Raw genomic sequence first — 16,969 nt, 5'->3', positions numbered from 1 at the left:
AGACCATTGCCACATCAAATTTCTATGAATAAGCAAGAGGCACTTTACAAAACAAAACTCAGCTTTATTAAGCAAGTATTTATTGTGCAATTACAGACTTGGAAGCAGGGAACTTAAACCTTTCTGTGATTATTATCAGACATATGGAGATTGCTAGCAGGTTGTAGCTCTCCTTTTGTAGCTGAAGTGAGAACTGTGCAGCCCGGGCAGCTGGTGGATGCCGAGCTTCTGAGTGCCAAAGCCTGGGGCTATCCAAAATCCAAGATGTGGATAGGGCGAAGAGTGTAAAAATGACCTGCCACTGAGTAAAGCTCTGCATGGCTTCAGTTTATAGGGTTTGCATTGTGCAGTGCACTTATCACGCGTTGGACAACTAAACAGTATACCGAAACCAAAAGCTTATAGCACTGAGCGATGTTGTATGGATAATGTACACTGAATATGCTAGCAGTAGCCTCAGACTTTCCCTTGCCTTCTCCCAGCTTTAATGATCCATAAACACCCCGAGGTCACTGCACTGATGGATGCCTGGGACTAATGTGCTGCTGTCACCAGTCGGTCGCTGCTCTCTGCGATGCTGCTTCCTGGTGGGACACAGCCGCTTGCACTGTTGATGTCTGGCTTTGAAGTGCAGAAAAGAGTAAAACAGCCCTTCTGTTTCTGCAAGAGAAAGGATTTCAGCTGAGGATTGAACTTTGTTGCACTAGGCTGCTACCTTCAAAATGTGCTCTGGTAATAAGCAGTAGCATGGGGGTTAGGAACAGCTTAGATCCCTTTGTGTGTCTTAGTTATAAAGGGGAATTTGATGACTGATCTTTGGAATGGACCTTTCTGGAGCCTGTAGTAGATCTTACTTGCATTTGTCTCTTCTATTAATCCTTTGTATATTACAGTCCTGTTCATACAATCTCATCAGAAGAGAGTGTCATAAAAGATGACAGGAGGTAGCTCACTTTATGTAGCTTTGCAGGGCACTGTGCTAGCATATGCTCCACTTTGAAGAACATTCTTTATTGCAGGATCTAACAGCAATGCTTCTTACTGCTCATATACAATGTGGTACCAATCATAGCAATTTAGCTAGGCCAGAATTAAGCCAAGCTATGGTCAAACAAGACAAAATGTTCATGGTTGTACTATGCTCAGCTACAAAGAAACATCTCCACGCTCTCTGATAACAAAGCAATGTAAACTGACCTGCCTGGACCAAACTGGGAAGGGGAATGGCCCTTCAGGCTGCAGGGATGCCCTGGCTATGCCCAGCCATGGACCAGCAGCCTGTTGTCAGCCCTTTGCTCATGGTCACAACTGGGACTCAGCTGAAAAGCCTTTATTTGAGCTGATGAAGCTGTTTGCTTCCAGTGTGATTCCCACTGAGTAGCTTTGTGTAATTGTAGCACTTGATATGACAGGTCTATGCCTGGCTTCCTTTCACATGTTCCTTAGGCAACCCTGTTGTGATATGAAAGTTGGATTCAGAGTCACTGGACTGGCCTTAATGGAAGCTGAAAGATGTTTTCTTCCTTGAAAGATGGTTTAGTTAAGGCTTTTCTGTTGCAAAACCCCTTCGAGTTGATGTATTTAATGTACACTCACTTGGCTATTTGTGCCTTTCCCTTTTCCATGCCATAATGGGATTAATGAAAGCAGAAGGTGACTGGATGCTGTGCACTTACCGCTGGTGATGTGGGGAGCCCGGTGCCTGCCTCCTCATCACATGATCAGACAAACTCCAGTTTGCCCAGTGCCACAGTGAGAAGAGTGTTTACTGGTTTTCATTGGAACGAGGACTTCTGATTTGAAATGACTGGTTGGGAATGGAAGAGTTGGAAGAGAAAGAATCAAAAAGGAGAAACAGCAATATTTCAGATCATTTTGCAGGTGAATGGAAATTGTGGGTTTAATATAAAGGACATCAGCTGCTGGAAGCCAAGCCTATCACTCAGCATCAGCTGAGTAATTGGCATCAGCAGCTGTAAGCACAGGCAATCCTGGTTTCTGGAAAGCAAATGTGCTCCAGCCAATGGAGTGTGGCAGCAGAGCCTTGGTGCCTCAGCTCATTGCCGGCTCTGGCAGTTCCTACAAGCACATAAACACTTGGCTGGATACTGCTACACAGCCATCAAAGCGTGTGCTTCTGTCCCTATTCCCCCCTGCCTTCTGTCTCCACCTGGGCTGGCAATTTGTATGCCAGGCAACTGCTTCCAGAGATGGTTATTCCCATGTACTTTGCTGGAGGTTGTAGCAAATGCCTTGATACCTACTGGGATTTTGCAGACTTTTTAAGCAGCACTGTCTCGGAGCAGAAAGATGTCTTGGTTTTCTCATGCCCCACGCAGGCAGGACCGCAGCCACAAGAGGTTCTGCTTGGTGGGCTGTGGTTATCGGGCAGGACCAGGCTGCTGCCAGTGGGCTGGATGGTGGCTCCAGGCTCCGAGGGGCTTTGTGGCTTCTCCTCTCTCATTCCTGTGTCTTCCTGTAGCTGAGCAGGAGGGTTTGGACAGCCCTGAGAGGGGTTTGGAGGCACTGACATGTCCTTGTCTTCATCTGGTGTTGCTGGCCGGGTGGCTGCCATGGGGGTGCTGGGTCTGGATGCCTCTGAGGCTTGTGAATCAGGGAGGGGGCTTTCGGTCGCTGCGTGCACGTTCATGTGGAGCTTCCTCATGTGGTGCACGACGGCGGCGGCGTTGAAGGCTTGCTGGGGGAGAAGACAGAACCCCACAGTGAGCACCTGCTGAGAGGGGTGGCCATGAGGGGTAAGGGTGGCAGCTGTATAGTGTGGGGCCGCTCTGAGGAGTGGCTGTGACTGGGGATCATTAGGAGCAGCCATGAGGGGAGATCAGTTTGCCCTTAGTGACATGGTTTAGTGGTGGACTTGACAGATGGGTCATGGTTGGGCTCAATGATCTTAAAGGTCTTTTCCCAGCCTGGTTGTTTCTGTGATTCTATGGCAGGCTGGATGGGTGCTGGACAAAGCGAATGTCCCCTTGAAATGACTGTTTGCCCAGTCCATGGAAAGTGGGAAGTGCTTGTTCCTGGCATAAACACTGTGGTTTCCATTGGGTGCAAACCCCTGATGTTTCTGGAGGTGACAGCCACTTCTACATGAGGAAATCATGGAGAAAAATACAGATTTCATGTAGAAAATTGGCAGTGTTCAAGGCCAGGTTGGATGGAGCTTGGAGCAAGCTGCTCTAGTGGAAGGTGTCTCTGCCTGTGGCAGGGGGTTGGGAATGGAACTGAATGAGCTTAAGGTCCTTTCCAACCCAAATCATTCTATGAAATCAGAGGTAAATTAACCACACTATGAACCAGAGGCTGGCACTGAATTCTGAATGCACTTAAAATGCTGTCACACACATGGTTCCTTTGGCATGCCTTTCTCCACCTAAATTCTTGCTAAAAATCTTGATATAAATGAAGCACTGATTTACCTTCAAGGCTGAAAGGAGGAAAAGCTGAATTAGGCTCCGCAAAAGATCTGCTGATGGAGCACCCACTTCACTCTCACTGTAAAAGGCAAATAACCCTTTCCCCCTTCCCTGCGAGGCCCCTGTAGTGCAATGTTTGTGGTGAGCCTACCAGTGCACGTTGCAGGAGGGAATCTCAGTCCCAACATACTAGAAACAGTGACTGCATCCAGTTTTCAGGCAGCCTTTGCAGGATCTCAGCTTTTGGGTGCTTGTTGCTAGATGGCAGCAACTGGCATTTGTTCATGGAATGGCTCTAGGCTTCCACCAGTGAATGACTTACCCTCCATTTGCTCTTTGCAAAGTTTTTCTGGATCTGAGCACTGACAGATGGATATATGTCACGGTGGAGGGCTGTATTTCCATTAATCCTGCAGATGGGGAGAGAAGAAAATGGGCTCGTAGGCAGATGGCATTTGTAAGGCATTCCACATTCTGGAGGCAACTAACTGCTTTGTATGTTCAATCAGCAATAATTAAACCCCAAGGAAAAACAGCAACAAAATGGAACGCAAACACACACTTCAAAGCTTGGGAAAGCTCAGGGTGGGATTTCTTCGTTGCCTCTGTTTATGGAGGCAAATATGCACAAATTGCATCTTTAATTATTCATCACTTTCTTTCTAAGCACACAAGAAAGAAACACCCAGGGCCATGCGGAGGCAGGCGGTGACGTTAATAACGGGGGCTGAGGAGACACCCCTGTTCCCAGCCATCCCTGAGCCCATGGAGCCAGAGGCAGAGGCTGGTGCTGCTCTCACCATGGGTGCCGCAGGGCTTCCTCACAGGTAAACCTCGTGCTGGGGTTCTTCTCCAGTAGATGTCTGATGAAATCCTTGGCTGGGTGGGAGGGAGGAGAAAGAAGCACAGAGGAAAAGGTTATTTTCTCCTTGTGCCAAGGTACGAGCGTATCAGGCCATGGCAAAGGCTAGTGGGTAAACATCACAAAGGTCAGCCTCAAGAAGGTGTTGTACTGCTTCATCATGCCATTAAAGGGAGACATTTGTACTGAAAGGCTCCAGATGAAAAAATGTTAACTGGGGATGTACCAAACTTCACATTTAACTACATTAATCTGAGTTGAATTATTCACATAAAAATAACTTAAAAACCATAAGAAAGTGCAAACTGAGCAGATTTAGAAGTTGCCTTACAGAGCCCTTACATCCCTCTCTGATTTCTATTCCCTTATTTTGCAGGGAGGATTGCAGTGGTTGTTAAGTCCTGACAAACCTCCTGCTACTTTTGTTTGTATATATCAAAGACTGATGTTCAAACCATGCTGCTAAGATGCTGGTTTCAGTATACTCTGTGCAGGTGAGCTACACAAACAGGTTCGTCTGGTGGAAGGGTGCCGCAGTGGCTGATGTGGCTCACTGTGTTGCTGGAAGGAAGTGTGACTTGTTGGGGTGAAAAGGGGAAAAGAAGAGAAACCCAAACAAACAGAAAAACAAGGTGAAAAAACTGGAGTTCCCTTATTTCCAAGGGAAACCTAAGCCCACTCTGAGCTCCCTAGTCACTTGTGCAAATCAGGGCTATATTAACAGAGGCTTCAGCCTCTGCATTGCAGGAAGGATACAAAGCACCCCAAACTCTGCCAGTGCAGCCTGGCTTTGCTGTCATCACTCCTCTGCTGTGGTGGTGGGAGCCCCTGCAATCACTTCCCACATCTGGGGGTTTGCTGCTGTGTGAGTGAATCAATTCAAGACTCCATCCTTTCCTATCCCTGCTGGGGAGGTCCAAGATCACAGGGCTCTGGATTGCAGCTTTACCTGATGCAGAGATATCATCCCAAAACGGAGACTCAAACTCATAGTAGCCTTCCTTAATCTTTTCAAACAGTTTGGATTCAGTCTCTTCATAGAAAGGAGGATACCCACACAGCCTGGAACAGAGCAGAAAGCCAGTGGTTCCTCAGTGCTGGCATCCACAGCAGCCCGGCAGACAACACAAGTGAGTAACAGAGGAGGCTGCTCTATGCATCCATCTGTCCCTCACATCAAAATGCAGTGGTAAAGCTGCAGAAAAGAGTTAAGAACTGAACTGCAGCAGCAAAAGGACAAGGCCACAGCTGGTACATAGCTGCATGGTGTGGGAGGAAATGAAACAAAAAGTACCAGGGAAGATTGAAGGATATTTGTAGGCAACTGGGAAAAAAAAGCCCCAACAACAAAGCATGAGGCACATAATAGAGAAAATGTGATTCCTTTCATCTCCACTCCAGTGCTTGATTCCCCACATCCCTTTAATTTCTGTGCTCCAGTGAATCTGTGCAAAGGGAGAATACAGCACTGCTGAATTCCCGCAGCAAAATGGGAGGTCCAGTATCGCCTCCGCTGGCACTGCTGCTCTGCAGAGGTGTATGAAGCCATGGAGGAGTGGGGAAATAAGTGGGATGCTGTTTGCTCTTACTCACAGGATATAGGTAATGACTCCGATGGACCAGCAGTCTACGGCTTTGCTGTATGGCTTCTGGGCAAGGACTTCAGGGGCTGCAGAACAGCAAAACCAAATGACAGGTCTAAGCAATAATAAATTACCCAATTCAGGGAAAATCAGCAGTTTCTCATACACTTGGCCTCTGAGGTGCCAGAGAATGGGCCGGTAACTGCCCCATTCCCCAGCTGGATTTTGTCATTGAATAGAAGTACCGCAGACAGTTTCTGCCTGCATCCTGAGGTTTTAACCAGTAAGCTGTGAACCCAATGGTGGACATTGCACAAAATCCCATTGTGCTAAAGTGAGTTTTGTATTTTTTCACTAAATACGTGACTCATGCTGAAATCTATTGCTCTGAAAATTATCCTTTTCTTTGCACTTTTGAACAATTTGAGCTTTTTCAGTCTCTACACTCATTTGTAACCCAGTCTTTATGTGGTCCACGCACTGCATCTGTGACTAACATGCTGTTGTTAATAATTACATGGTTTTTTCCTTTCTGCTGGGCAATGCACTGCACATGCACAACCCTTTTTTCCAGACACTCCACCAGCACAAGCCCGTTCCTCATCCCTGGCTTACCAACGTATCCTGGAGTCCCACAGGCAGTGGACATGATGCCGTTCTGTTCCATTTTAGACAAGCCAAAGTCCGTGATCATGATTTTGGAGTTCTCCTCAGGAGTAAGGTAAAGCAGGTTTTCAGGCTGTGAACACACAGGGGTTAGAGGTTGAGATGTGTGGTAGAGAATGGGGAAGCCAGGGGCAAAGGTAGTGAAGCTCCAGTCACAGCAGCTCCCTGGGGTGAGGGACAGGTCTCACCTTCAGGTCCCGGTGAACGATCCCGTTCTCATGGAGGTACTTGACGGCTGTCAGCACCTGGTGGATCACCACACTTGCGTCTTTCTCGGTGTAAACTCCTCGTTCCAAGATGCGGTCAAAGAGCTCTCCCCCAGACACCCTGTGGGAATGGGAGTTCAGCAAGAAACAGACTGAAAAGGTAATGAAACAGAGCTGATCATGCTGTTGTGTTGGGCAAGCCCAAGCCAACTTTCTGGTCCTTTTACAACTCTCCCTACAGCAGAACCAGTCCTTGAGCAGCACTTCTTTGTGAAGCTGATGGATGCTCTTGGATGCAGTTTCAGGGTACCAGTAAGCATTAGTGGGAAGCCCTGGGAGCTTGGGTAATTTACAAGGCAAATCCCAGCAGGTCTGAGCTGCAGGCATCCAGCAGTCTCCAGGCTCTGCTACACAAGCAGACATGTGGGGCTTTTTTGTGTGGTTGCTTCCTTTAGCTATATTTGCAAGTTAGCAGTAGCAGCCTGGTGCTTGGAGCTGATGCCCACAGTGAGCTGCTTTCTCTGCAGCTGACATGTTGCCCATTTTCATTTCTAGAAACCCTGCGTGGCACAGCTTTAATTAGAAATGCTTCTGTCTCTGCCCTGCTAAACTGTGCTGAATTAATTTGCATAAATAGATCCTAATCTTGGTTTAGAAACTTGCTGCTAAAACCAACATGAGCTGAGGTCCTGGTTAGTTCAACCCATGAGGTTCTTGCCTCCTTAGTGAGGAGTGTTTGGGCATGCAGCTGGGAGGGACTGCAGGGTGTAGGTGGTGAAATAGGGTATATCACCCTCGTCCTGCCACTCTTCTTCCTCTGTGCCCCTGAAAGAAATGGCTCTGCTGATACTTACAGCTGCATGACCAGGTAGAAGTGGGTTGTGCTCTCATAAATATCTTCTAAAGTCACGATGTTTTCATGCTTTATTCTGCAAAGATAGATGACAGAATCACGGAACAGTTTAGGTTGGAAGGGACCTTACAGCTCCTCCATCTCCAACCCCTGCCACGGGCAGGGACCCCTTCCACTGGAGCAGCTGCTCCAAGCCCCTGTGTCCAACCTGGCCTTGAGCACTGCCAGGGATGGGGCAGCCACAGCTTCTCTGGGCACCCTGTGCCAGCGCCTCAGCACCCTCACAGGGAACAGCTTCTGCCTAAGAGCTCAGCTCAGTCTCCCCTCGGGCAGGTTCAAGCCATTCCCCTTGGCCTGTCCCTGCAAGGACATATGGCTCTGTTGGGGTTACAAACCCAGCCAAGGAATGAGGGCAGAAACTTTGCTAATCTGCTAATTCACAATAACATTTATACACCCTTTAAAAAGAAATATGTATTATTACTGTAGAGCCACAGACCTTAGGAAAGGATATTTGTCCTACTTTACATTACAATGTCTATATACTCACTTTTTCAGCACTGCTATTTCATTCTCCAAGCTGCTGTCCCTTGTGAGAGGAGACTTCTTGATGCATTTCAGAGCAAAGAGCTTGCCAGTGCTTCTTTTCTTCACTAGGAAAACTTCCGAAAAGGCACCTCTGCAGGGAGGAAAAGAGGTTGGATTTCAGCAGTGGCTGCTGTGAACTGGGTGAATACTCACAGAGAGAAAGAGGAAATAGCAAGAAGAAACAGTATGGCTGTAATTTAACTCTAGGTGGATACTGATCATAGACCTAGAACTACATTCAAGGCCAGGTTGGACACAGGGGTTTGGAGCAGCTGCTCTAGTGGAAGGGGTTGGAACTGGATGAGCTTTAAGGTCCCTTCTAACACAAACTATTCTGTGATTCTATGATCTCCAGCAGCCCCAAACTTAGGATATTCAATGCAAGATTATGCAATATTTAAACACCCCTTCTTCCCCCAATTTTCTCTGTTCATAGAGAAAAGCTTAATTTTACATTGTCCATCACAAAGCTGTATTGAGGTACTGGACAAAAAGGACCCCTGCAGTGAAATGAAATCCCATTCTTCAGGTCCATCTGTGGAGACAGTCAAGTGAGTGTGGCAGGCTGTGGGTGAACTGCAGCTGTGCTGGGTTTGAAGCACACCTCTGGGGAAGCAGATGGCAAACAGGGTTTGAGCCCACACCTTGGCTGGGCGCAGGAGGAGGCACCATCCATGGTCTCTTATTTACTGCCTTTCAGGGCACTGCTGCTCTTCAGCCTGTTGGGACTGGGGGAGTTTTCCCAGGCCAAGTGAGGGGCTGTATCAGTGACCACATCACTTACGGGTGTCTGCAGCTTGGATGCTTGTTGGGATAAACAGCCCCCATGGAAAGATCCCAACAGCTTCCACTCTAACCGAAATTCCTGCTTAATACAAACCATATTTCCTCCAAGCCCCTGTGGTCTTAAAGCAGTCCTTCCCTTTCCCTGGTCAGCATTGTCCCGAGGGCTGAGGTAGCTGAATTGCATGAGAGAGCCCAGTTAGGTTGCAGTTTGGGTATATCAACCAATGTTCTGTGTATCTGAAGTGCAAAATAACCAGGTAACATCAGTTAATATTGTCATTCAGCATTCTTATTTCTGCTAATACCTGTGTACCCTCAATGACAATGTGACAGTGAATGTCTTGTATGTTCCTGATAAAGGTTCTGCCCAGTGCAGCAATGAGCAGGTATTTATAACATGCCTAAAGCTCATAATCCTGTTACAGCTTTGTCTTATGCAGCTGAACACACGTGTCAGGACAGTGACAGTGCATACTTTGCCAGGTCAGTCCTCAGTAATCCTCATCAAATGGGCAACAGATTAATTGATGGCAGTTAAATGGAACTTGCCACTGAGTCTGCAAAGTCAGGCAGGGAGCTGGAGGGCAGAGTGAGGATGGTGAGTGCAGTGGAAACACCTTCTTGGTAGGGATGCTATTGCAGCAACCCCAGCAAACAAGGGCTGTGTCTCCTGTAATCTACTAAGCAAAGAATCCGGTGTACTGTGCAGACAGACTGGAACATGGAGCTGTTCCTGTCTGGCACACGGTGCTTTGCTCATGTGTCTTTGTTAGTGAGTGGCAGCCGATGATGCTGCTGGTGATGGGGAGCAGGAGCCTAAGGCAGCTCCTCACTTGGTTCTGCTTTCTTCCTCCTCCTCCTCCAGGGGGCCTCTAGGTGCTGCTGAAACAATGTGCAAGACCATTGGGGTTGTGAGGAATTGGCTGTGGCTTGGCTGGTTCCTAGCAAGCGAAAAACCAACTCCCAAAACCCAAACCAACACCCCAAAACTCAGAGATTTTGTGATGAATTTAAACCTTTGCTTCACTCAGTCAATGATATGTAACAGTATTCTCTCTTCTGACCCAAAAAGCAGGTGGAATTGAGACCTTTTCCTTGTTTCTCCCTTTAAACTCTGAAGGCTGTTTTAGGGAAATGCCTTTCAGGTTCCTCAGAGCTCGCAGGGAATAGGCAGGGACATTCCCATTAAGGTCGCCAATCCAACAGTGGTGGATGCTGGGGGAAGGTTTCCAGGTAGTTTTAGGTCCTGGATCTTCATTTATAGCCTTCAGCCAGCTCAAGTGGTGCATGTGGGAAAAAATCCCAATTTCTAATGCTGAATTTTCCTGTTAATGTAATAGTAGGAAATGAACAACCTACAAATCAGATGCTGGGGCATCTGTTCAATAGATCTGTCCCAAACAGTTTATAATAATTATGCCCCTTATTAAAAATGATGAATCAACAAGTTGGCTGGGAGAGAACAAAGCTTCTTTCCAACCTCATTCCTCTGGGAAAGCTGCTGGATAATGTCACTCATTTCTGAGGCTGACCAGGGACATCATGATTTACAATGGCACTGAGCTCTGGAGTAGCTGTTTTTCTGGGAGCCTTGTTGTGGGTTCTCAAGTCACAGAAGATGTGGCCGTGACAGAACTCACTGGTGGAGGTAATTCAATTCCACCTCCGCCACCTTGGGAATGTTTTCGTGTCTCATTCACATGAATAGGCAAATTAAGCTGTTAACTCACACAGAAGTATCGTACAACTCGAACATCCTTGTTCTTGTTTCATCCCCCATCTGAGTCAGGGTTTGAGCTGAATAGATGATGTATTATTAGGATAGCTCTCCCAGAGCCATCCCTTGACCTTGCTTGACCTCGCAGCCACAGTGGACCAGTGTGCTCAGCAGGAAAAGAGCAGAACTGAAGTAAGCTGCTGCTCAGGCTCAGAGGGCCAGGAGGAAAGGGCAGAGCTGGCTTGGAGCCGTGCTGGGTGGGAAGGAGCCTCTTTGGTGCTGCTTGGCAAGTGTGAGCCATGAATCAGAGCAGCAGCAGAGCTGTGCAGCACCAGCCCTCACCTCGAGACTGGGGCTTGGCTCAGAGGCAGTCAGGTTCTTGTGACACTGGCCCAGGAGGGAGTCGCTGCCTGGGGCTGGGCAGCCAGTATCTAGTGGTGGCCCTGTCTGCAGAGCAGCTCTGGTACTTACGATCCCAGGGCCTCCATGAAAATGAATGTTTTCCGGATGTTGCTCGTCTGTTTCTTCCAGGAGCTGCTGTCATCCTCTTCCTTGCGACCCATCTCCTCCAGAGTGGAAGCAGGGGACGCTGTGAGGAAGAGGAGAAGGAGAGGTGACTGGTGTGGAGGGTGCTCGCATGAAGAAGGTGCCTGGATTCGGGATGCTGTGAGTGATGTTGGCTTGGTAAGGGCAGTCAGACTTTTCAAGCATGAGAAATACTGTGCTGGTTTTGATGTTCACAACTGCTTGTGCTGACCATGTCCCTGCTGTTATGTCCTGCTCCAGCCATCAGTGCAGCCTAATACCAGCTCAGCTGGGTAGGAACTGGTGACCATATGGTAATACTCTCTTGTCAGTACACTCATTTAGCACGTGTTGGCAATTACAAATGTTTATGTTATGCTTCATATTTAGTGGTTAAAAAAGCCCTGCTGAGTGGTTGCTAATTTTAACTAGAGCATCTATGACTTAATGGATTACAAGTTAGGTACAACCAGCAATGGAGATGGATTATAGTTTAGCTGCTTTATTGCTCAAATAATAAATAGTTTCAAAGAGCTCGTGACTGCAGGGAGGGGAATTGATACAAAACATTCTGTTGCTGTGTCTTGTGCAGTTTGTGCTGCTGTCACCTCTTACTTTTGTTAATTGACACATTGCTTCTGCTCTGAGTCACAACCTTCCCCCTGCCTTTTGCTTGCAGGGAACTGATGTGCTACCAGGGTGCTGGGAGGCTGCTGAGGAGGCAGAGAGATGCCCAGCTTTGTGCCCTGTCTGCTCACGGGATGCTTGACCTTCTTCAGGTCTCATTTCCCCACCGCTAAGCTCTTTAGAGTGCAGGCTGGGCAGCAGGGCTGTAATACAGAAAGTAACAGTGTCTGCCTGCAGGGAGCTCACCGGAGCAGTGGGGGACTTAGGGCTTAACACGAAGTCTGGGAGGTGTGAAATGTTATACAAGCATCTAAGAACTCTTAAGAAGATCAGGTCTAACATTACAGGTCTGGAAGTCCGCTGGAAGGTGAGAATGAAGCCCCCAGACAAGATAAGAATGTATAAAAGCAGTGGCTTGTCCGTGCTCTTGGGGTATAAAAGAAATGCACAGAAAATATCCTCAGGCAGGGAGATGCTGGATGGTGACAGCAGCGCCCTTGTCATGGGGAGCATCCCCTTGGAATGTGGAGCACCACACTTCCTGAGAGCAGCAACGGCTGCATCAAAGCCTGTGAGACGCAGCTGAGCCTTTGAAAGGCAAAGCACAATCTTAGGTGGAAAAATAGGTGTTTCAGGAAAGGCAGAAGTATTAAAGCAGCAAAAAAAGCTGGAAGAGCTTGTTTGGAGACAGGCAGTGTAGCTACTGAGTTCCTCCTGTACCTAGTGCATCTCCTGAATTAGCATGGGCTCAGGGCTTCCAGCTCCTTGACCCAATTTTGTAAAGGTTAATTTAACATTACTGAAACCAAAATTGACTCAGCTGTAAACAGTTGAAGGCTTCAGTCCATAAAGTCACCAAAGCCAGTGTGCCCTTGACCTTTATTTACCTTCTAGATTGTGATGCATGTGTAACCCCTAGAAATGCAGCTCCTTATAAACCTCAGCCATATCTTCCTGTTCAGAATGAGTGCAGATCAAAAGTTCTTCACAGAAAACCTTTGTGCCAACACCTGGAGCCCCCAGATGAAGGTTTCTTTTGCAGCCATTTGCCCATCCCAAATCTCGACAGATCTGGATGGTCACCTCAGGAGCATCTCCAGCAGAGGCATTCAGCTGCTGGTGGAAGGTGAGTTTTATCTGCTTGAAGCCATTGTCAAATGCATGATGCCAGTGTGGTGTTGAGTGATGGGTAAGATTCCGATGCCCTCTCCATGTCCCAGCTGACTGTCAAACAAAGAATAGGAAGTATAAAATAAACCAAACCCAAGTAGGTCAGCCTGGCCCCAGGGACAAACAGTATTTTAGTCTCTGTTCCTGTGCAGCCCTTGCACTGAAGCACAGCCCAGTTGTCATGGGGGGCAGGCCGGTAGCAGCACAGTGCAGAGGAATCCCTCCTAGGATTAAACACTCTCATGTTAAATTCCTTGTGAATTGAACAAGTTTCTCTTTAAAAGGGATTTTGCTTCCAAAGGAAGGTAGTACCGTGTTTTCTTCAGTCTCCTGTGAATCATCTGCTCATCTTATAGTTCCTCCTTCTGTCACTCTCTGTGTACGGCATTTGGTTTTGCTGGTATCTGGAGGCAAGGCTGGATGAGCAGCTCTGACTCCCTACACGTGTATTTGATTTCCTGCTTTCTCAGTTTTTCTGTGCCATCATCAGCAAGTCATTTCCTGCCTCCCCTCGCCTTTCTGCGAGGAAGGGGAGTAAAGTGCTGCTATTTTGGGAGCACAATAATGAAATGTTTGAATTGCCTCAAATGTAAAGCTGCATACGTGCTCGCTTGATGAATACTTGCTCACCTTCCTCCTTCCCATCTTGGATCACATTCTTCTCAATACCTATTCCTCTTTTGATGCATAGGAGAGTGTATGCAAAGGGGCTTGGTGCAGGACAGAGGCCTCTTGCTATGGTTGTGACTGTAGGATGATGAGACCTGGATGAACCACTTGTTGCACTTTGCAGCAGTTTGTGAGACTGCAGTGTCTGATATATTTGTTGTCTAGGGTTTGTTATTTATTCAGGCTCTGGCCTGACAATGTCCTGACCTTTCTCAGCAGTAGGACACAGTGTATGGATAAACAGGGTTTAATCTACTTTTATCTACTCAGTTAAAGAAACTTTATGGAGTAGAAAACATCATAACAGAAGTTGGGCAAACAGACTTTGTGCTTGGACTGGCTTTCCTGCCAGGTGATGTATCCATCCGTGTGCCTCCATCACACTCGTGGCATCCCTTGTTTGGCAGATCCACCCTGGCACCCTGTGCATCCCCCCAGCTTGGTGGGCATGACTTCCAGGCACGGCAGTGGGATGCATGGACACAGCACACCCAATGTGCACTTGAAAAACACCTCATGCAGAGAAGGGTCCCTGTTTGCTCTTTCACCCATTCACCTTCTGACAGTGCAAGAAGTGTGTTCAGATTGCATAATAAAGTGGAACTACTCCTTAATTAGACCTGAGGTAAAGACCTTTGGAGATGAAAGTGAGGTACTTAACATTGCTTTAATCTATTTAGTTTCCCTCTTCCCCATCACAACAAACCAAGCAATGTGCAGGACTTCAGTCTGATAAGTATATGCTGAAAGTAGAAAACAGTTCCAATATTAATGTCTATCTTTTGGGCTCTTCTACAGACTAAGTCAATAAATGTGGCTGCTGCTACACTCAGTCTGCTCCAGCAAATGACACATCATTGCTTAGAATGTAATGAATGTTATTATGACCTTGCTTAAATATTTCCTGAAGGAATTTGTTCCACTTTCATATCTCTCAGTAACAAATCCATCTGCAGACAGACACTCTGCTTCTGAATGGATTATACTGCATTAGCAAAATTATTGTGAGACATGATTAATAGTCTTGTGACAAAGTTCCATGTGGAGGGGGAAGACACATGCTGCTTTCATGATTTTGCCTTTAGAATGGGCAAGAAGTTGACAGAGAATATAAAATCAAAGGGCTTTGCTTTTAAGAATACACCAAAACAAGCAATCTGCATGTGAATGAATGAACTGCCAGGCCAGCCTCTGTGCTCAGGGACAAAAGAAATGGAAAACATGAGCTCGCCATTAAAAACAAATCCACGTTAAACATCTTGTATTCATCCCACCTCTCCATCGGTCCAAAAGCAGTGCATTGACTTGAACACTTGCAAAAATCACCATTTTCATTGTAACCATTTCAGATTCCTTTAAATACTTTGGAAGTAAAAGGTGAGAAGGCAGCTTTCTATGAAATTGCTAAATATGAGAGGTGTAGGACCCGAGACTGGCAGCCTGTGCAGAGAAGTCCCCCAGTATTTCCCTGTTACTAGACAAAACCCGTTTAAACCCCCCCAGGTTAACCAGCATCCCACCTGCTTCCCTGCACAGCGCAGGCAGGAAAAGCAAATGGCTATTAAGGAAACGCTGTTTGCTTACCCAAGTCAGCCAAACAAGGGAACTTGTGCCTGCTGCTCTGCTCGGCTCCGGCGGTCTGCGGGGATTAGAGCTCGCCTGGGTGCTCACGGGCAGTGGGGAGGAGGAGATGCTCCGTGTGATGGTAACCAGGGAGCTCCTCCAGAGGAGTAAACTGCCGGCAGCACGGGCTGCCTGTGGGTGTGCTGCACGTCGCTGTGGATAACGGCAGCGGTACCTGGCAGCGCGGACACGGGAGCTTCACCGGGGAGACGGAGCCGCTGCTGGGAGAAGCGGAGCAGAGCGAGCAGCAGCATCTGCTCCTCACATGTACCCAGCTGGGGCTGAGATGTTCCTGGATGCAGTGCAAAAATCATTCACCTGAACCAGAGAATTAACTCCGTATTAACACAAATCATGGAATCCCAGACTGGGTTGGGAAGGGACCTCAGAGCTCCTCCAGCTCCAACCCCTGCCACAGGCAGGGACCCCTTCCACTAGAGCAGCTGCTCCAAGCCCCTGTGTCCAACCTGGCCTTGAGCACTGCCAGGGATGGGGCAGCCACAGCTTCTCTGGGCACCCTGTGCCAGCGCCTCAGCACCCTCCCAGGGAAGAGCTTCTGCCTAAGAGCTCAGCTCAATCTCCCCTCTGGTAGGTTGAAGCCATTCCCCTTGTGCTATTGCTACATGCCCTTGCGCCCCATTTCCTTTTGTTGGGAGTTCTGTGGGGCCACACAAGATGGACCAGGATGGGGTTTCCCACCAGGATGCTCTGGCACCCCAACCCTCTCACCTCCAGCACAAGGTGATGCTCTCCACCATTTTTACATGGCACGTTAAGCCATGGACAAAAAGCACTGCAGCAGGGATCAGTCTCCATCACCAGAGTTCTGACTGTTTTAAACCATACAGTAGCTCTGTTTTGACTTTCAAAACCTCTCTGTGTGTGTGCACAGCACATATGAATATAGGAAATAATAATTCTTTGAATCTTTTCTATAGTGGAGAATTTTTCGATGGCAATAACAACTTTACTGACTGCACTCTGTTGATTTACACTGCCATCTAGAATAATGCATGAAAGAAGTACCCATCATTGTGTAGTTTAGTTTTATATCAGGAATAAATCAACTCTGAGGCAATAGCAGAAAATCACATTATTTTTCTTAATACTTTTGTCTTCAGTAGCTTCATTCCCTGGCAATGGCTGTTTGGTTTTCTGCATTTGTTTGCTGCTGGGCTCCAGCCCTGTAACTGTCAGGGACTGTGGTCAGAATTCCTGGATGTGGATTTAAATGTGAAGGTTTCCTTTAGTGCCAGGTTTTGGTGGAATCTGCATTGATCTGATAGCTTGAAACCTTTGTGCCTGTGGTGCCTGGTGCCCTCCTGTGCCCAGCTGTGAGCTGCTCTGCTGCTGTGCCTGCCTGAGAAAGGTGCTGTCCACTTCTGCCTCTGGTTTTCATTCCCACCTATTGATTCCACTTTTAAAACAACTGAATGCTTTCAGTATTATTGTCTCTATGGTGCTCAGTTCTCAGCTTATTCCTTATTGTATAAGATTTGGTGTCTGATCCAAGGGTTTTGTTCACCTTGCCTGGAGCAGAGGAGCACTCATGGCCCAAGCACCAAGTTACCCACAGGGTGCTTAAGGGGAAATGAAATATGACATGATCCAACCTAACCCATTCAATGATTCTTTGGTGATAATGCAGGTGAGAACAAAAGGG

General features: G+C 47.5%; 1 protein-coding gene across 1 annotated transcript; it reads right to left on the bottom strand.

The window, feature by feature from the left end:
* Positions 1-43: 43 nt before the first annotated feature.
* Positions 44-15,311, bottom strand: CAMK1G (calcium/calmodulin dependent protein kinase IG). Its single transcript, XM_005143190.3, has 13 exons — positions 15,268-15,311; positions 11,164-11,281; positions 8,152-8,280; positions 7,603-7,677; positions 6,731-6,869; positions 6,492-6,615; positions 5,887-5,962; positions 5,243-5,355; positions 4,232-4,310; positions 3,754-3,841; positions 2,265-2,698; positions 1,677-1,807; positions 44-660 (listed from the first exon to the last, which is right to left on the bottom strand). Exons 2-12 carry the CDS (start codon positions 11,253-11,255, stop codon positions 1,714-1,716), a joined length of 1,443 nt encoding a protein of 480 aa, XP_005143247.2. The 5' UTR covers positions 11,256-11,281; positions 15,268-15,311; the 3' UTR covers positions 44-660; positions 1,677-1,713.
* Positions 15,312-16,969: the final 1,658 nt, after the last annotated feature.

The sequence above is a fragment of the Melopsittacus undulatus genome, chromosome 16, assembly GCF_012275295.1.
Source record: "Melopsittacus undulatus isolate bMelUnd1 chromosome 16, bMelUnd1.mat.Z, whole genome shotgun sequence".
NCBI classification, from domain to species: Eukaryota; Metazoa; Chordata; class Aves; order Psittaciformes; family Psittaculidae; genus Melopsittacus; species Melopsittacus undulatus.
This window is presented reverse-complemented; position numbering and strand designations above follow the sequence as displayed.